This window comes from Pterocles gutturalis, unplaced genomic scaffold (assembly GCF_000699245.1).
Source record: "Pterocles gutturalis isolate BGI_N339 unplaced genomic scaffold, ASM69924v1 scaffold28562, whole genome shotgun sequence".
Taxonomy (NCBI): domain Eukaryota; kingdom Metazoa; phylum Chordata; class Aves; order Pterocliformes; family Pteroclidae; genus Pterocles; species Pterocles gutturalis.
Window position 1 is genome coordinate 7742 of NW_010116316.1, and position 19991 is coordinate 27732.

General features: G+C 38.9%; 1 protein-coding gene across 1 annotated transcript in view; it reads left to right on the forward strand.

Moving 5' to 3' along the window:
* The window catches only part of SEC16A (SEC16 homolog A (S. cerevisiae)), a 22824-nt gene extending 4755 nt beyond the window's left edge, over nucleotides 1–18069 (forward strand). Inside the window, 29 exon segments of the mRNA XM_010075475.1 lie at nucleotides 2740–2825; nucleotides 3153–3270; nucleotides 4047–4245; nucleotides 5314–5491; nucleotides 6258–6400; nucleotides 6567–6628; nucleotides 6866–7004; nucleotides 7262–7504; nucleotides 7834–7931; nucleotides 8643–8724; nucleotides 8912–9029; nucleotides 9238–9349; nucleotides 9642–9747; nucleotides 10200–10340; nucleotides 10456–10569; nucleotides 11232–11436; nucleotides 11648–11896; nucleotides 12129–12217; nucleotides 13460–13563; nucleotides 13565–13610; nucleotides 13856–13933; nucleotides 14158–14214; nucleotides 14854–14965; nucleotides 15296–15433; nucleotides 15550–15648; nucleotides 16058–16131; nucleotides 16731–16790; nucleotides 17690–17764; nucleotides 18001–18069. Coding sequence (XP_010073777.1) covers nucleotides 2740–2825; nucleotides 3153–3270; nucleotides 4047–4245; nucleotides 5314–5491; nucleotides 6258–6400; nucleotides 6567–6628; nucleotides 6866–7004; nucleotides 7262–7504; nucleotides 7834–7931; nucleotides 8643–8724; nucleotides 8912–9029; nucleotides 9238–9349; nucleotides 9642–9747; nucleotides 10200–10340; nucleotides 10456–10569; nucleotides 11232–11436; nucleotides 11648–11896; nucleotides 12129–12217; nucleotides 13460–13563; nucleotides 13565–13610; nucleotides 13856–13933; nucleotides 14158–14214; nucleotides 14854–14965; nucleotides 15296–15433; nucleotides 15550–15648; nucleotides 16058–16131; nucleotides 16731–16790; nucleotides 17690–17764; nucleotides 18001–18069 — 3394 coding nt within the window.
* Nucleotides 18070–19991: the final 1922 nt, after the last annotated feature.

A 19991-nucleotide genomic window follows, 5' to 3' on the forward strand; every position in this document is an offset into this window, starting at 1 on the left:
GCAGGAAGTCACCGCCATGGACTCGGTGCTGAGGTTAGCTCTTTTTCACGGGTGCTGTGAAAGGGGGGTGTAGGCCGTGGGTTTAGTTTCTGGCTAGCACTTAGCAGTGACCCCTAGTTCTGTTAATAAATGGCACTTTTGCACATTGGGCTGGGATTTGCCTTGCAAGCATAGCAGTACGTGTGGCCTGCTGCTACACAGTGTTTGAGATGTCTGTAAGAGAGAGTGAATCAAGTGAAAACACCCTGGTGCTGTGTCAGGTTAGTTTGTCTGATGATTACTTCAACTGTGTGGATACGATTTCTCACCAAACTCACAAACTGTGGTCCGTGTAGCAGAGGTGCTATGTGGGCATGTTTCACCCACTGACTTCACTACAGGTTTTGATGCAGGTAGCACATGAATTAGGAAAACTTTAAAGCCTTGGTCTGTCTGATTATATGAAATAAAAAATCAGAGAGGGAAACATTGTGTTCAGATGCTACTTGCAAATATTAAATAAAAAGCAGAAATGAAATCTGTAGTATTTCTCAAGCACGAAGCAGCAGATTACCTTCCAGGGGTTACTGTTTTCTGATTAGTGTTGCACAAGTGGTTTGTATGAACTGCAAATTAATGACAAGATGTTACTGTTGTGTTATCTGATGGGTGGATTTGCAGGTTTCCAAGAGAGAACCTCAGTTATCTCTTTGGAGAAGTTTAAACCCTTTGTGGTATTTGTTCACTCATGGAGCAATCTTCAGATTAAAAACATTTTGCTTACCACCTCCAGAAGATCATAGGAGGTGTATTTTGGCCTTGAGGAGTACAAGACAATGGCTACAGCTGCATGTGAATAAGTTTTGTCATCTTCTTAAGTGAATCTAAGTGCTCTGTGAGATCTTGTAATGAGATAATAACCTCTAGTAGCACTTCCTGGTCTGTCCTTTCCTATGTACTATTTTTATAAGAGGTTGAAATTCCTACAGGTGGCATGGGGCAGATCAAAGCCTGATATGAGTGTCTCTGTCGGCATTGATGTGTGACACGACAGTGCAGTCAGGTGTGGGCTGTGGTGTGCTACTGCGGGGCAGCAGAGCCTAAGAGTGGCAAAGTCAGTGTGATAGCGTGTCTGAAACTTGCCCTTCGTGTACCAGTATGGATGATGCATCTTTGTAATCTCTGTTTGGGGAGGGGAATAACATCTTTCTGAAGGAGACTGAGAAGAGTGGTTGGGTGGATAAACCTGATCTGATAAGATCAGATCTCCTCTGCAGAGGTAGGTGCTGTGTTAGCAAACTTCCCACGTGTTCCAGGGAGGAGCAGCGATTGACTTGCCTGGCTGCTTTGGGGTTTGCACTATCAGTTGTACGATCAGTTATAGAGGAGCATGAAAGCTCCCATCATTCCACATTGGTATTACCTCCTGTGAGTGTATGTATACATGTGTGTGTGAGTGTATACACGTGTGTATTCACATGTGTTGATATAAACATACATGTATATACATACACATATATGGAGACATGCTACATTTTTCCTCTTCTAGCATTTTCAGAAATTGTGGGATGGTGTCCTAAAAATGGCGTATAATAAAGCCTTGTGGTTTTTCAAGTAGTGGCCACCTTTCTTTTTCCATCAAAGGTATTCTAATTATCTTTTGTTTATGTAGTGACTCTTAATTTGATGTGTTGGTTTTAGTGAGGTTCTTGTGCTTGTTCTATTCATTTGGACAATCAGTATTCTAGCATGGGCTCTGGAAATTAGTATTTTCTTCTATTCAGTCCTCTCTATTTGCTCCAATGAAAAACAAGCCTTTCCTGCACGCCACTGTCCATCCAAGCCTATTGAGAAGGGTAATAACCCAGAACATGCCTGCAATTAGTTGTGTATGTGCTGTGTTACAATTGTGTCTCAATGCTATCTCGTTTATTTACTGGAGTGTTAAATGTAAGGGTGTGCTAACACTTGAGACATTGCTGCATCCGCTGAAAAGCTGAGATTGAAAAACAGACTGAGTGCAGAATGAAAATAGTGTTGGGCGTTACAGTAGTAAAAAAATCACCTTGCCGTACAGCATTGGCATTCTGTGTGCTTGCCAGCCATAGACTGCCATCAGCTCCAGGTCAAACAGGGTGATACAATATTGAGTTCTTTGGCCAGGTACCCAAAGAAAGGTGTAGCGTGTTTTGGTTTTGCTTGTTTTCTGACTGTATTTAATGCTGGTGACATACCACAGGAGCAGCCCCAGAGGCTGAAACCCTCTGTTCAGAACTATCTATGAGAGTGCTAGTTCATGTCCTGACCCATTTTTGTGACCTTTTCTCCAGACCACAGTCCTCTCTTCATCGCTGTAAGATGTGTAACAAAACACTGTTAAAGTTGAGGGAGCAATTATTTCATTACTTGTTAATTTACTGACTTCTCTGTTGAGACAGTTCAAAGGGTGGTAGTTAGAACAGTAGTTTTTGTGATTAATTGTTTGTAAGTAATTAAACTTATCACCTAAGCAGTTTACAAAAAAACACTGTATTACTGTGTAGTAAGGGCTGTCTGGTTTTTGTGGCACACAACAATTTAGTGCTATATTGGTTTGTAAAGTCTTAATTTTATGATTCCTTGATTTCTTCTAAGTACCTTATTTTAAATATCAAACTCTACTGAATCACTTGTGGCATATAGTTCTTCATATTTCCTGATGACTTTAGGAGAGATTGAAGGAGGAACAGTAACTTCTTAGACCTGTGCACTTTCTTTCAGGCAAGGGTATGCTGAAGATTATTATACAAAAAGTGGATGGAGTGATTATTATCCAGGCTACTACCCAAACTCATATGATTATGGAGGTAAGGTGGCAAAATGAACTCTGAATTTTTCTGTAGAAAGTTGCAGATTTAAACAACAATTTATGGGGAAGAGAAACTTTTAAATCAGAAAATTATTATATTTTTTTATATAATAACCATGTTTCCCTGAAAGGTGTGAAATTTTTTTTTAGGGTTTTTTTTTTTAACTAAAAAAGAATGGACATATTTATGTAGCTTTAAGTACATTATTTTGGTTTGGTTACATGCTTCAGGACCAAATCAGCATGCAATTAAAGAGAAAGGAGTAGAAAAAGGTTATGGACAATGGCTTCCAATACCTAAACCATTTATTTTTATTTTCCAAAGATCCAAGTCGCTGGGAACGTTACTCATCAGCATATGACCCCAGATACAGAGATCCTAGAAGTTATGATCAGAGGTATTGGTATGATGCTGAACGCAACCCTTACTCATATGGCAACAGGTTTGTCCGTTTGATCAGTGTTCTCTCAATACTCTTTCCAGATCTAGGGCAGCGTGGGGCCTAGGTGTTGATGACAATCAGAGAACTAGTGTGTATGTCTGAGTGAAGGCGGAGAATCTGGTCTTGGTTTCTTCAGGGCTGAGTCCCCCATAGTCAAATGTGTCACCAGAAAATTAAGTTATGGCAGCGTTAAGGCAAAAGCTGAGACTTTGCTTGTGCACTAACAGAAATACCATTTATTTGCTGAAGATCTGCCCCAAAGCCTTCAAAGTTTATGAACTGTTGTGATAGTTTTATCAGGTGTCAGAATTTCAGGGTATTGTGCAGCTTTGTAAATAAAGTCCTCTCAATATTCACTAGGAAGGCAGATACATCCTGGAACAGATAGTATTACACATTTCATGGATATATGTTGCTAGTCCCTTCTGTAGCTTTAACATGGGTCATTGAGGAAAAACAGATTAGCTGTCATGTTACTCTTAAGAAAAGGATTTAAGGCAGTAGGACTTGTTTTCCGATCAGGTGAACACTCTGTGGGTTTTCCTAGAGCAGACTCTGAGTATGGTGTTGGTCTTGATCTTGAATATTCTGGATTAACTTCTTGAAGAAATCTCAGTTTGTTTACTGTAATAAAAACCTCAATCTGGGAAATAATCTAAAAGCCCTTCTGAAGCTAGGTGCAGTTTTCTTCTTGACAGGTGTGCAGTGAAGTCAGTTCCCCCAGGGGTATGGGTGGCTATGTTTATTTGTGCTCTGTGTGTTCTTTTGTTCTTCAGACATGACCGATATGAAGATAACTGGAGATACGATCCTCGTTTTACTGGAAGTTTTGATGATGAATCTGAACCCCATAGAGATCCTTACGGTGATGAGTTTGATAGACGCAGTGTCCATAGTGAGCATTCTGGTCATAGTCTCCGTAGCTCCCGCAGTGTTCACAGTCACCAGAGCAGCTTCAGCTCTCGCTCTCAACAAGTGAGTTTCAAGTGGTCCCATCAAGTATTCTTTTAGCGGAGTTGGGTCTTTCTCTGTGTCAGGGGTGGGTGAAACATTAGAAATACAGAAATATTTCTGGATTTAGGTTGGGGAATATGTATTTTGAAAACTTTATTCTGTAAGTTAAGGCTGTTTTGTAATATAGTTTGGAACTTAATGTTTATCACAGTTGTCAAGAGAACTTTAACCAAAATCAGCACTCAGCTGTGCGCGTTGCCACACACACAGAAATGGAAAATTTCCTCTGCTGAATCCATTTGCTGTTTGTGAGAAGTTTGCCCTCACTGTGCTTGGCTGTAGTTGATAATGCGCCTGGCTTTCAGTGTTACGTTGTTTTTCTCATCACAAGCATGAATGCTATTACTGAACTTGGGATCTGTTAAATGACTAACTCCATATTTGTATGGTGCTATTTTGGCTTTAAAAGCGAAAACCAAATCTAACTGATTACTCATCTACTTATGCCAGAAGTACAAATACCTGAAAAACACAGAATATTTGGGTAGTTTTTAAGGTGCAGTCTCTGCTAGTGGAATGTGTCACACTGTGTGTGTTGGTTCATCATGTTTCTTGGAAGCTTAGGTGGTTTTCCAGTCTGAACTCCAGTTCATTAGTAATATTGGAAGTAGTATCAGAGATCATTTAGGCATTAATCTTTAGGCACCTGAAGTTGTTCAGGAATTCACCAGGTTTAATAGTTGAGATTTTCTGTCAAAGTGTTACAGCAGATTCTGATCCATCATTGCTGTAACTCATCATTAACCTGTAACTCATTCTGTGATGTTATCCTTCACACAAGCACATAGACATTCTGTCGTGAGAGAGCTATGTGTATTCAGGTGTGAACAGACCTAAGATATGGTAATGCCTGTTGCTGCAGGTGTCTCAGCTTGCTCAGGTGCAGTGATGTACTAAGCCTGGTTTGCAAACAGTGCAAAGAATCTGGGGGGGCAGGGAATGCTTACGGTCTTGAGTCACGCTTGCAGTATTGCTTGCTTTGTGTAACTTCATGCTGCCTGCTAACAATTACTAATATGATCTGTTTAGAGCCAGCTGTATAGAAGTAATCATGATCTAACGGTTAATGCGTACGAAACTACTGCGCAGGCAGTGTCGCTCCACACAGATTATCCATATGGCGGATATGCTGCTAACTTTGATGGACAACAGCCTTTTGCAGATTATGGCTACCCGACAGAAGCTGGATGGTCGGCTGTAGATCAAGGTATTGGCACCATTGGGGAAGGAGGAGGGAAGGCACCATGCTTGGGAAGTTGACTACAGTAGTAGTTTGCACTTCTGTTAGTATTTGTAGTGTGTGAGATGCCTTTCATGTATTCCTTGAGCTTGTTTAACAGGGAAAAAACGCTGGTTTATGGTGTATGTACAGATGAACAAAGTTTTGTTTCCTTTTCAGTGTAAGCATAACTTGCTGAAACTTGTGCATATCACAGAACAGTAGTAGCTAGACAGTGTTTGCTATTAAATACTGCGTACTTCCATTTGTAAATTCTCTCTTTTTAGATAGATTAACTACACTGCTTGTGCTTCATGGGGAATGATTAAAGCTTAACTTAATTAAAACTTCAAATTCTTCCATAAGTTTTTCTTACCCTTTCAGTGGAGAACAAACCACAGTTTCTCTGGAAAAGCTTTTCTAGAGTACATTGAAGTATATAATTAACTCTCTGAAGATGGCATCATCCAGAGATCAGAGAAATGTCTGGTACAAACAATGAAAGCCCTGTATTGAAAAAATAAGTGGATTTTGAAGTTCTATAGTCTAGTTTCCTGTTGTTGCACATCTTCAGAAGATCTTTAGGACTATAATGGAACTGATTAATTATTGCTTATAAAGTTTTGCCAAACTCAATGGCAGGGTATTTTCCACTAGTACTGCAGGATTACTGAACTGGATAAATACATCAGCAAGTTTACTTAGTTGCAAGGCATGTTGCTTGTTCTTATTTTATCTTTTCTTCCCATTTCAGGACCTTTAAGGCCCTCAACACCTGAGAAGTTTTCAGTGCCTCATATTTGTGCTAGGTTTGGTCCTGGTGGCTTCCTAATAAAAGTGCTGCCAAACCTGCCTTCAGAAGGACAGCCAGCTCTGGTTGAAATACACAGTATGGAGGTAAAGTTTCAAATAAAAAGGGGAGGTGGTGGAATACAGGTACTCCTTTTGAAAGGGGAGTAGGGAACTTGGAGCTATAGATCTATGTTCAGGTCTGGGCTTTTTATTATTAAAAAGCAAAATTAATTGTTATACTGATTTCTTATGGTTTATATTTGTGTTTTAGACTATGTTACAACATTCTCCCGAGCAAGAAGAGATGAGAGCATTTCCTGGTCCTCTTGCTAAGTATGTTCTTAAACATTTGGGAAATAACTTCCATGCATTCAGAATTCACTTTTTCAAGGAACTTTTAATTGTCTGCCAATTACAGGATTTAAACTGACTTAAAATATCAGTGACTTTTAACCTGCTTAAAAAATACATGAGCTTTAAATTTGTTTCTCATACTGTTCACAGTAATGATCGGAATGCTTACATTTGTCTCATTAAAAACTTTTTTCTTTTTTTTTCTGTTTTTTTCAGGGACGACACCCATAAAGTGGATGTTATTAATTTTGCACAAAATAAAGCTACACAGTGCTTTAAGAATGAAAATTTAATTGACAAAGAATCTGCAAGTCTGCTTTGGGACTTTATTGTACTGTTGTGTAGGCAGAATGGGGTATGTCTCTCTGCTTGAATTTTTCTTTATCCTAAAATATTTTATACACAAAATGGTATTTATGTAAAAGACAGTAATATGCGTATAGCGACTTGTCTTGGAACAGTTCAGAGTGATGGAACATGTAGACTGGTCACTTGTCCTCAGATGCTCAGAGGTGCTGATATTCACATAGTATTGTTGAAGTGACAAATAAAATGAAGGCAATGTTGAAATAACAGATTTTTTTTTTGTTTTTGTTTTTCTAACATGTATAGACTGTTGTGGGAACAGACCTGGCTGAACTTTTGCTCCGAGATCATAAAACAGTGTGGCTTCCTGGGAAGTCCCCTAATGAGGCAAATTTGATTGATTTCACTAATGAGGCTTTGGAACAAGTGGAAGAGGAATCTGGTGAAGCCCAACTCTCATTTCTCACTGATAGTCTTATAACCACAATTGACAGTCTTGAGAAAGAGACAGAGAGATTCAGAGAGTTGCTGCTCTATGGCCGCAAGAAGGTGAATGTTTATACTGCTATTCCAAATACTGTATGTGTCTTACTTTTGTTTACTTATTTTTCACAAATCTTAAAGCTCTGGGCATCAGTTAAAATAATTTTTGAGTCTTGCAGTGCATATAATATATCATGGCACTGCACTACACTGATATGGAAAAATGTTATGCCCTACAGTTTATAATATGAAACAAGATTATATTCATGTGTTAGCATTTGACCTAAACAAACTTTTTTTTTCATTTAGTCACAAAGTACTACTGTAAAATGGTCATTGCTTATTTGAGTAGTATGTTGAGCTATTACCAGGAAACTAATTTCTGTATTAATTAGGATGCTTTGGAGTCTGCCATGAAGCATGGTTTATGGGGTCATGCTCTGCTACTTGCCAGCAAAATGGACAGCAGGACACATGCAAGAGTTATGACCAGGTACTGTTTTACTTGTTGATTAGTACAATATGGCTACCTGCTCTGCTAATGAGGTAGAGATTTTGGTGCTCAGAAATATTAATGTCAAAGTCATGAGTTATCCTTAGCTCATGCAAGAATTATTCTTTAATTTTACCTGTATATTCAGTTGTCATCTGTTACTTTTTATTCGGGGGCCTTCTGGCCATAAACTTCAAACTGAGAAGTTACTCTATTTACTCATTCCATTTAAGGGGTACTTCAACAGCGTCTTCTGTGGGTTTGCTTGATAGGTGCTGTTAGTCAGGCTTTGAAGAAACTGTACAAAATCCCAAGTGTCAACTTTGTGAAAGCCAAGTAACTCTGTACCCTCTGTTCTTCTTGTCTGAAAGAAGCAGATGTATTTGTGCAAGCTTTGTGTGTAGATAGAAAAACTTTTTACAGCTTTCTGAGCTTATGCAATCATGTACTAAGTCTAGTCAGCTGGCATGGGGAGAATACTGAGGTTTTTCCTAGCTTGAACTGACCTATGTTGGAGTGGGAGATCCAGTTAAGTAGTAATCTATTGCTTTTGAACATTATCCACTGGGCAATTGCTTATTCAGTGTAGTATTTTCAAACAGTAGTTCCTTCTCTTAAACTAGGCTAGATTAACTGCTGCTGAGTGTTCAGGTACATTTTAACTGCTTACCCCATGTTTGTGTTTTGTTTTTCTGTGTAATGTCTCTGTAGATTTGCCAACAGTCTCCCCATTAATGACCCTCTGCAGACTGTTTACCAGCTCATGTCTGGAAGGATGCCAGCTGCATCCACGGTAAGATTCAAGTGGGAGCTGCAGTTGAGGCTAAGAGGTACTGCAGTGAGTAGTGTAGTTCACAGCAGTGATCTTTCCATGTGTTTTCCATAGAATTGTCAGATAAGATGTTTTAGTCCTTTTTAAGTTAAAACACCCAGGCAGAGCTCCAGTCACTGGTTTGACTAAGTGATTCTTCTAATTTTAGTGCTGTGGAGATGAGAAATGGGGAGACTGGAGGCCTCACCTAGCGATGGTGTTATCCAACTTGACCAATAATGTGGACTTGGAATCCAGGACCATTGCTACCATGGGAGACACTCTTGGTAACTCTTGGGGAATGAACAGGGTGATGACTGAAGGAAAAGCTTTCTGAAAGCTTTAATTACTCAGCCTATTTTTTAAAAACAAGCAATTGCTATGTAGAGTGTAAAGTGGAACAGTTTTATATGGGTACATCTCCATACAGAACACTGAATTACAATGTGCCACCAAGAGGAAATATTCTGAATTCTGTCACTTATTTCTGTACAGCTTCTAAAGGTCTGCTGGATGCTGCTCATTTTTGTTACCTTATGGCCCAAGTTGGTTTTGGTGTTTACACAAGGAAGACAACAAAGCTTGTCCTAATTGGATCAAATCATAGGTTTGTCTTTCCTTTTTTTTTTTAAACACAGCTTTTTAGAAGTAAATACGAAAGGTGAATGGCTTGAGAGACTGAGTTGCACTGCTCCCCTTATCACTAGCCACACCTGTTTTTGAGAACTATTTAATGCCCTGTCCTTGTTTGAGAAGTTATTGATATTGTGTGTCTAATAGAGCCATGTTTCTGGCTTTATTTCTGATTGTCTTTATTGTCAGCATGTTGTTTATTGTTATTTTGTTTAATGTTTATTGTCTCAATGTTTAATTTTTTTTCCTCTCCCATTTCTGAATAGCTTGCCATTTTTTAAGTTTGCCACCAATGAAGCCATTCAAAGAACAGAAGCCTATGAATATGCACAGTCGTTAGGAAGTCAGCCTGGCTGCTTGCCCAATTTCCAGGTGAAAAGCTGTTTCATTTTTTTCTTTATTTTGGTAGCTCTTAATGCTGTAATCAGCACAGCAAGTATCTTATCCATTGTAAAATGAAATATTAGTGGATAACATAGTGCAGGATTGCTTTTTTTTCTGTTGTCACTTAAATCACCTTTTTGCATTTTTCATACATGCATTCTGAACTTCTGAGTTTTAAATATTATCGTTGTAACTATACTCCAAAAGAAAAATCCAGCAGAATGTTCGCACTAGCCATAGACAAATAGGTAACTTTCATTGGATACATTGAGTGGAAGAGGAGAATTGAATGCTCTTTGAATGCTCTTTTCCTCACTTTTTTTTTTCCTGCCTAGTAATAGATGTGATAATGGGTTATCTGAGCTTTCAACTGCCTTTCATTCAATACTTCTAAGAATGTTCTGATCACTTGGTTAATTTCACCTGCTTGCATTTCATAGGTTTTCAAATTCATCTATGCTTGCCGACTAGCTGAAATGGGACTTGCTGCTCAGGCTTTCCATTATTGTGAAGTGATTTCCAGAACTGTCCTTAAAGATCCACATTACTATTCACCTGTACTTATTGGCCAGCTGATCCAGGTAACATAAGGAAGAATTAAGTATTTGTGGCTTCATGTTGTAGGCGGTAAGCTGTGGCTAAAGTTGCCTTTTGTTGGCTGGTTAACTTAAATTATGAAATGATTCCTTTCTCTAGATGTCATCGCAACTACACCTGTTTGACCCACAGATAAAAGAAAAACCAGAACAGGAATCTTTTATTGAACCTTCATGGTTAGTAAGGCTTCGACACGTGGATGGACAGATCAAGGTACAGGATGTACTTTTCAACATGAAGTATTCTCTTTTAAGGATTAGTGTAAATCCAATTTTTAAATGGTTTTGTTTATACTGCTCATTACAGAAACATATGAAATGACCTTACGATATATTAATGTCGTAAGGTGCAAATGTTATGATTTGAACCAAGTGGATTTACTGTACTTTAGTGCCCTAAGATTCAATACAGAATAGTCAAAGGGTGGTGTACATTCAGTGAGACAGGCTTTTCTTAGTACCATAATGTAAGGAGAATTGCAAGGCTTGTTAGGCTGCAATAACTCCTGCTGTAGGCAGAGAATCTGCTTGCCAGAAAAAAAAGTTGTATGTGAATTAGCATAGCTAGATTGTAACAGATTGGAAATAATTACCATTTATTTTAAGAGATCTGCTAGAGATTTGAACCTTGAGCTAATTAACTAAACTTCAATTTAAAAAAGAAAAACTTAAAAAAAAAAAAACAACCCACAAACAAAAAAAAAATAGACGTTTTGGTTGAACTTGGCCTGCAAATGGCTGACATCTAATTTTTTGACTAAACACTAAAAAAACCTGTGTGCTGTTTTCAGTCTTTAAGATTTCCTGTGCTATATGTTCCCTTGGTTATGAACTTAATGTCTGGTACAGTTAATAAGATCTTGCTTTTTTGTGCAGGAGGGTGCAATAGCTTATAACACAGACAGATCCACCCCACCACCATATGCATGTAGTACACCAAGCTCTGAATTAGACCATGCTAGTCAATGTGATGGAGCAGGAGTTGGCCGTGACATGGGTCCAGGTGCTGAAAATGCATTGTTAGCATCCTTATTACCCAATATGGCTCAACAGATGCAAAGTGTGCAGCTGATGCCTTCAGGTTAGTGTTTCATATCCTTCTTCATGTCAGAGAGAAAATAAACGTTTCAGGTTTCTGGTGTAAGAAACCACTTAAGAGGGTGGTAGAGCCAGTGAGATTTCACTTCTGCATTGTATCATTTTATTCATAGGGTAAAAGGTTCACACACTGGAATTTCTGCTAAGTTGTAACTCTTATTTTTTTTACTTTTTTTTTTTTTTTTGTGCTGCAGTACCTCAGGCTGTCCTTGATGGGTCAGCTGCTATGATTCCTCCTGGTGACCAGGAACCAGTCCGAAGTGTCCCTTTCTATTCTGTGGCTTCTCAGCCTAGTGGTCCAGGACCTGGCTTTGCACCTCCAGGATTTTCAAATCCATATGGAACTGAACCATCACCACTGTATTTAGGGTCAACACTACCGCCAGGAGGGCCACCACAAGAAATTGAACCACGGTCAGAAGAGCAGACAAACCTGGAAACAGGTCTGGGATCTTAGTAAACAGCTTTCCTCCCTCATAAGGGGAATGAAGTATTTTGGGGAATAATGCAAAATATATCAATATTTAGAAAATAGTAATAGTAGGGTCTTTCTAGCACAGAATTCATAACTAGTGAAAACTTTTACCTCAAAAGTGTTGTGGGGTTTAGGAGCTTTTGGGTTTTTTGGTTTTGTTCTGTCTCCCCCCACTAACATAATCTAATTTGTTTTTTAAGGAATGCAGAGAATTGGCCCGGATTCTCCTTCACAAAACTCCTTCCCTGAACAGAGAGAGGAGGATTTCTATGGCAGAATGGCTAGCATGGTATCTTTTTTGTACATCTCTTCAGCAAGTGTCAGCTGCATTGCAGATCTTTGCAAACACAAGAGTATATTGGGGCTCTGTCTTGCTCTTCAGCCAGACTTGAAGCTTAATTTTTCTTTCCCACTGTCTTTGCCCTTCAGTAGGATAAATAATGAAGAACTAGTAGAAAAATTTTATCCAGATTTTTCTAAAAATATATATTTTTTAAAGGGGGCAAGGGGGATATCAGGCTGTTGTCTGAAGAGTTTAATTTATCTTTCTCTGCCCTGCCTTCCTCTCCCGCCTCCCAGAATGATTCTTCATAGCCAGAAGAACTTGTAGCATACATCAGCAAGTGAGGCAAGCAGCCCTTAAAGAACAGTTCTGTGACTGAGTTTTGAAAGCACAGTTATTGCTGCTGTTTGGTTGTGACTGGAAATGTGGAAGGTGTTTATCAAAATCCCAAACCCCTCTTTTAGATATATAGCATTTTCACAGTTTAAATATCACTGAAGTTGATATCTCCTTGGAAGTTATTTTAGTCTCCTAAAGTGACAATTGTTTGAAATAATTAATAGAAACATTTTTAATATGGATACATTTGGCAACTGATAAAGGATGAGGAGACTTTTTCACTAGAAATTAACTGTACTTGTAGAAGAAACAGTAATTTTTTTTTGTTGGTTGGTTTGTCATGTTTGAGTTGCTATATGAACATTAGAAGAACAACCTAATGTTGGAGGCGGGTAAAACAAATGCAGCAACCACTCCCTGGTGCAGCACTTTTATATCTTTCCTGTTGTGGGCTGGTTAGCCTGCACAGCAGTGCCCTGATTTAAGGTTACATGATAGTGCAATTACTTGGCCAGACTTCAGCTCCTCTTCTGCACCCCCTATATGTCAGAGATAGAAGTACCCAAATAACCAGCTTGAATATTTTTAATTGTGTGGCAATTCTTGATAAAAAGTGAATGTTGTGTCAGATATTTAGCTGCTTGCTTATTATGCATGTCCTGGCTTTATGTCTAACCAGGCACCAGGACGAAGATCCAGATCTGCATCTCAGTCTTCAGCACATATGGTATGCCACAAGCAGGCTGCTTCTTTCTCTAGATCTTTATTCTTATTTATGTTTGTTTTTTATGGGCTTTTGTATCTTCCTGTTCCTAACTTTTCAAAGAAATAATTTGTTTAGCAAGACGAGATGTAATCCATCATTCCAGCAGTGATGACTTTGTACTTTCCTGTGTATTTGTAATGTAGGGCTATGGGCGAAGATCCCGAACAACTTCAGAGTCCTCTGCTCATTCTGTGGGACGAGAGAGATCCAACTCTGCAGCAAAACAACCCTCTCCTTCTCCCCCTGTTCAAAAAAACTAAAAAAGAAGTAAAAAAGGAGCCAGCACCTAGAAAGGTAAACTTTCTAAGAAGAGTAGCTACAGCTGGAGGAAATTTGTTAGTATATGTAGTAACTCCTGGTCCAGGGTACTGATTTACAAGGTCCTGAGTAAGCTGTTTGTTTCTATTTATTAGGTGCAACTCTGGGCTCAGAGTTAAAGTCCCTGACAGAAAATGAGTTGCTGCATGAATGTTTTTTTAAATCTGCCTGTAAAGACAGCATTGAGAGAATAGTAACTGAGTAGATTAATTTATTTTTAGAGTGGTGCAACCTGGTTCCGCTGGCTGATGGGAAAAGGAAAGAATGAAGCTCACCTTCCAGATGACAAGAACAAATCAGTAAGTCCCCTAAATCACAAAAACCTTTACAAGTTTTAATTTGTTCAAAATGTTTTCCTGAATGACAAATGAATGTTGTTTTGACAAGTAAACAAATGTGTGTAAAACTTTCAAGATTATATTTTTTTTCAAAACTATCTTTTTAAAAAATTATTGGGATTTTTCTTTTTTTGGCTTAACAGCTTTGTTTGAACTGCTAATCTTTAACTGTGGTTTTCTTATAGATTGTTTGGGATGAACAGAAACAACGCTGGGTTAATCTGGATGAACCAGAAGAAGAGGTAAAAATCTGGCACTCGTTATTTCTACAAATAAAAAACTGAAATCTGTACTGGCTTGCAATTTTCTTTAATCTGTTACTGGCTCTTCAGAGCTGCCTTTTACTGAACTTGGATTAAATGTGCAACACCTTGAAATTAATAAGCAGGTGACATGTTCTTATAGTCTACATCCCTGTGAAACCATTTGTATCTTTAGTTGCTGGTGGGTGTCTAGTAATTGCAATTGAATTTATGAAAGCATTTGCTCTAAACTTAGTCCAGTGTATCTCTTCATAGAGGTTGGCATCACCTAGACAATTGCTTGTTAATTGACTTGCTGCATACAGAATATAGGGAGAAAACCTAGGACGAGTCTATAGTTTTGAAAATGTAATTCATTGTATAGCAAAGAAAATCATGCATCCTGTCCATCCTGGTCATTCAAGGATCTGTCTCAAAACACAAACAAACGATAAAAGCCTTGACATTAGTTATCAGATGGAAGATTAATAATATTGGTCTGCACTACAAGATGTATGTCTGCATACTGTGAATTTTATGTGCTCTGGAATAGGTAAGGAAAAGGAGAAGTCGGATGGATGCTTGGTTTAAAACTCCTGGTCAACAATCTGGTTGGATGGTTTTTTGTTCTCCTTGCAGAGTAAGCCTCCCCCACCACCTCCAACAGGATTTCCTAAAGTTCCTCAGGCTGTTCCACCTGGGCCTGGAGGTCCACCTGGTGCCCCTGTGAACATGTTCTCCAGAAGAGCAGGTAACATTGATACTTGAAGTATGGAAGACTTCAGATTTTCTGATGCATAAAATGTGAAGACAGAAGTCTTGGCTTTTCTGGAGTTGTTTGGGAACAGCTGGCAATTCAAGGATATCACGGAGCTGTGGCTATTGCTGGCTTTGCTTGTGCCGAGCTCCTGTGCTGTAATTGTTGTCACAACTGTATGGTGACTTGGTTATTGTTGTTTGCATCCCTGGAGCATTATTTTCTGATTCTGAAAGATGGCTTAACCAGCAGACTGCTTGAAATAGACATGGGGATGACTAACGCAAGGCTTATTTCTGTTATTTCTGGATTTTTCTGTTTTAGCTGGGAGCAGAGCCCGTTATGTTGATGTCCTGAATCCAGGTGGAACCAAGTCAAGCGGTGCTGTTCCTGCACCATCAGACCTATTTGCCCCCTTGGCACCAATGCCAATTCCTGCAAATGTGTTTGTTCCAAACTCAGGTGCGTCATGAGTGGATAAAATTGTAAAGAGGTGGTTGCAGAGATTCAGTTCTGCTGATGTCCCTGCTTCTCATTCTGTGAATGGTGTGTTTGGCTAAATCCTGTTTCCTTTGTAGTTCCAGGGGAACCCCAGCCCATGGAAGGGAGTGGTGCAGCAGAGCACACACCAGCTGCGAATCAAACCAACACAGATCCTGCTGCAGCTAAAAAAAAAAGAATGTCTTCTATATATAATTCAATCTTCTCATTAAAAAATCCCTTGTGATCCTGAATAGTAGTTTCATAGCTGCAGTACGTACAAGCCATGTTGTCGTAGGGATTACTTTTGTGTATAACATTTTAGTTAAAGAACTGGAGAATGGAAGTGACAGTGAAAATGGAAGTGCCAGTGAAAATGGAAGTGGGAAGCCCATGAAAGGTTGTATTTCCTAATTTGACAGGGCTGAAGGTTCCATGGGCACAGTATGTGTCAGGAAGGGGACCAAGAATATAAGTAGTAGCTGTACACTGCATGTGTCACCTGGCTTGATGTGTTGCAACGCTGTTTTGCTTCAGAGGGATCAATACAGCAGAAATGTGAAATAGCATCCTAGTAATGAAGATAAAAGTGCCTTGTTTTTCTTTAGTATTTAAACCCTGCGATCCCCCCTGGGTCTGGACTTCCCGTTTCTAACCCTGATGGCTCCCAATCAGGAGAGGTAAGGCTTGATTCAGCATGTTTTGACCATTAATTTGTAGTGGACTTAACATGGGCCATCTGAAACAAAAGTAACTGATTCAGTTGCTGATGACTAGCCAAGGTGGAACCGTATGACTGCCTCCAAAATTGTGCAGCAAAGACCTCTTAAGTCCATATGAGAAGTTCAGCTTCTATGTCCCTACATTCTGTGGTGTGGTCTCCTTTTTCTATATAAGTGGACTTTTAAAAGCCTTTTTCAGAGTAAAATGTCAGTAGCAGTTTGAGGATCTCTTCTTGCCTCCATGCATGCGTATAATTTCACTAATACTAAGTTCAAGACACAAAGAGGAGAATAGATTGCTATGTGCCAGGCAGAGTAACATTACCTTTGTTCCTACTAAATGTTTTCTATATCTACATAATTTTGTGCTTTAAGAAGTCCTTTTGATTTAAACTAACTTCTGGCTTTACATTTTTTTTTTTAACTTGAAGTTGGTTTAACCTTTGGCAGTGAGACTTTAAAATTAAATAAAACAACTGAAAGCTTGGGGCAGTGACATGCATGACGACTTTTTTATTTGTGTTTTTTTGTATTTGTGTGTTCTTGCTGTTTTGTAGCTTTCGCGCTCTAGTTCAATGAGTTCATTATCACGTGAAGTAAGCCAGCATTTTAATCAGGTACATGTGGCTGGCCATTCTCATTTATGTTAACTTATTTACTTTTCCCCTCTTTATTTTGCATTTGCTCAGATACTTCCTAATGCTACTTTTAGCCATTTTCCCCTCTTTTCATTTCACAGAAGTAACATTAAAAGTGACTAATGATGTAGTGTTCCTTTTAACACTCCAACAGGGTCTTCAGAGTTTTTTGTATTTATGAGAATGCATGTAATCCAGGCATGCTTTTTGTTTATGTTCATGTTCCTAAGAGATTCACTTAAAAATTTTGATCAGCTCTTCCCTGGGATACCAAAGAAGTCAGTTGATTTAAAAACAAACAAACAAAACCCCAAAAAATTCCTAAAAAGACTCACACAAGCAAAACCTTGTCATTCTGCTGCTGCCAGTCTCAAATCAGTAATAACACCATTGTCTGTTTCATCTGCAAAAGCCCCTGTAGGAATTAAAGGAATGCTTCATCTCTGCTGTAAGGTCCAGTACTGTGGGGTCACCATAAAGGGGTGATACAAACTCTTTCTGATATTTCTTAGTAAAGCAAAACTTGACATAGAATGTTTATCTTGGGGCGAGTCCTAAGGTCTACTAACAAAAGCAGAAGGTACTAATTCAGTGAAGTCGCACTGGTGTCTTGTTTTGGTTTTGCATGCTTTGGATTTTCAGAGCTATTTACAGTTTATGCATGTGACGTTGTTTTGCCAATTCCTACGTTAAGCAAGTAATATTAAAGATACGGATGCAAACTGTGCTGGCACTTTTTGCAGTTGTTACGATATGCTGCGCTGTCCATATTGTTGGCGCTATTACTGTGAATATTTGCTCTGTATAACTAAGCAAACCGCATTGGAGAGGCAGTGAAGCTCTGCAGTTTGGTAACTTCAGTGTTATGTACTTCCTAGCCTGCCGCTGTGCCGCCTTTGGGGGGACCTGCAGCAGGAACTGTACCGTTCTACAATCCTTCTCAATTTGCACAAGTGAGTAAAGGCCTCATCTTTACTTTGAACAAAACTATTGAACAAAAGCATGATTTTATCTTTTACTACCTTAATCTGGACTGTTGCATGTAGAGTGTTAAATGTGCACATAGAGCAGTCTAGCACCTGGTTAAGTTAACAGGTTTGCCTTCAAAACTTTATTGCCAACTTCTTGTATTCTCTCTCTAGTATGATACTTTTACAGAACACTTTTTATTCCTGTTCTCCTTTTTCAGTCTCCTGCAGTCACTGGAAGTTCAAGACTGGGAAGAATTGGACAGAGGAAGTATCCAGCATTGAAGTAGAATACAATGGCTTTGTTATTTGGAATTCTCACTGGTGTTCTGAGTATACAAAGAACTATTCAATCTTACAGCACATGGTATCAGTACTAGCTGCAGAAATTTAGTGATGGGTGATTTTCTTCATGGGTCTCCCTACTTGCACCTCATCTACGCAAATCATTACCAAACATGAAATGTATGTAACTTTTCCTTTTCAAAAAACCTGGCTAGAAATAGCTTTGCTGTGATAAAGAATAGACACAAGGGAGGAAATAGTTGCTGTCTGTTACAAGAACTATTTGTAAATTGCATAGGCAATTTATTCCTTTACGTTTATTTTAAAACCTTCTAGTGCGACCTTTGAAGGCATAGTTTCAGGGATTCCTTGATTTCTGAAGGATGCTCCCCTCTCAGCGAGGGAGAAAACATGTCCACATTTTACCATAACACTCTGTGGCCTTAAGAGGACCATGCACAATTGTAACGCTTATCAAACAGGACTTGGTTTGTCAGTGATGAACTGGGAGATGTTCCTGGGAAATGCCTCACGCTGGTTTGCTTTCTGAAGGAGAGAGGGGGCCACAGCTCATCCAAATAAATTGACCTATATTGAATGAAAACTGTGACTGTAATCTAATACTAATTTGATTTGGATATTACCTAGTATGTATGTAGTTTGTGGGTTAGACTACTTGTAAAGCAAATTGTATAGTCTGAAGGAAGCTCTCTGTATAATAGCCGATGCTGTACTATTTGATGAGTGAGTGTTCTTTTAAGTGCAATACGGTTACTTGCTTTCTCTCAAACTGCTGGCACTGTACAATTAAGGTGGTAACAGCTTGAAAGTTAAGTTTTTTCCTCTTGTGCCAGAATCAGCATAATACTGTTCTTGAATTTCCATTACTAAAGTAACAAAGGTCTTAAATAGCTAACAGCTGAATTTCAAACATACTAAAAGTAGACGGATTAGACCTCTACCGACGGATTTTAAAATCTGTAGATTTAATATAGGAAATCTTGGAAACCATGATATGCAACATTCATATTCACTGCAGAGTCTGAATTATCTGCAAAGAGAGAAATAAACTTTAAATATTTATTAAATCATTAGGCCATATTTTATTTAGAACTTGCCACCAAACTATTTGATTTTTACTTGAATTTCTGCCCATGAGTAGAAATAATGTGAATGTGAAATTGCCAGTGTTGGTCCCCGATTGTTTTTTTTTCTTTTCCTGAATAACACCATGTTCTGAGATCTCGATAGCCTTACATATGTCCTAAAAGGTTTGTATGTAGCCGAAGCAAAATGCTGTTCGGGGGGATTAGAAACCTTTGCGTAATGGTCCATACTCAATTCCAGATGTGGTCAGCAGCAGTGTGGTTTACCTTTCTATAACTGAAACCTAGTCAGACACTTGGCTTTCTTCTAGTTCAGCCAGGCTGCTGATTATTTTCTCCTTTCAGTAGAGACTGCCAAACATCTTAATTCAAGAAGGCTTCCTTTGAGCTGGGAGCGGCTATCTTTCCTAAATGTAAGATTTGACACTGTAAATTCTTAAATAAAATATTTTGCGCTCTGGAGCACTTTCACATTTTACTTCTTCTTGTGGTTATTGCTTTAGCAAGCTGGGTGAAGGAACCTCTCTTGTCTGTTGGGAAATAATCCATTTAAAGAAAGGGAGCTAGAGGGTGATGCATCTTCATTGAAACGTTCAAAATTGCATCTGTAGACTTAAAATAAGCTACTCTTAATATTTTTTATAAGTGTAAAATGCTTTGCTTTAAACTGCTTATTTAAATAGTGCCTCAATCTAGAATGGATCGCGACAGTCGTGGGTTTGATTGATTGATGGGTTGGGTGATTGATTTACGTCTCGCTGATCCGGTGCGGTCCTCCGGCCGCCAGGGGGCGCTGCCCGCAGGGCGGGCCCAGCGTCGCC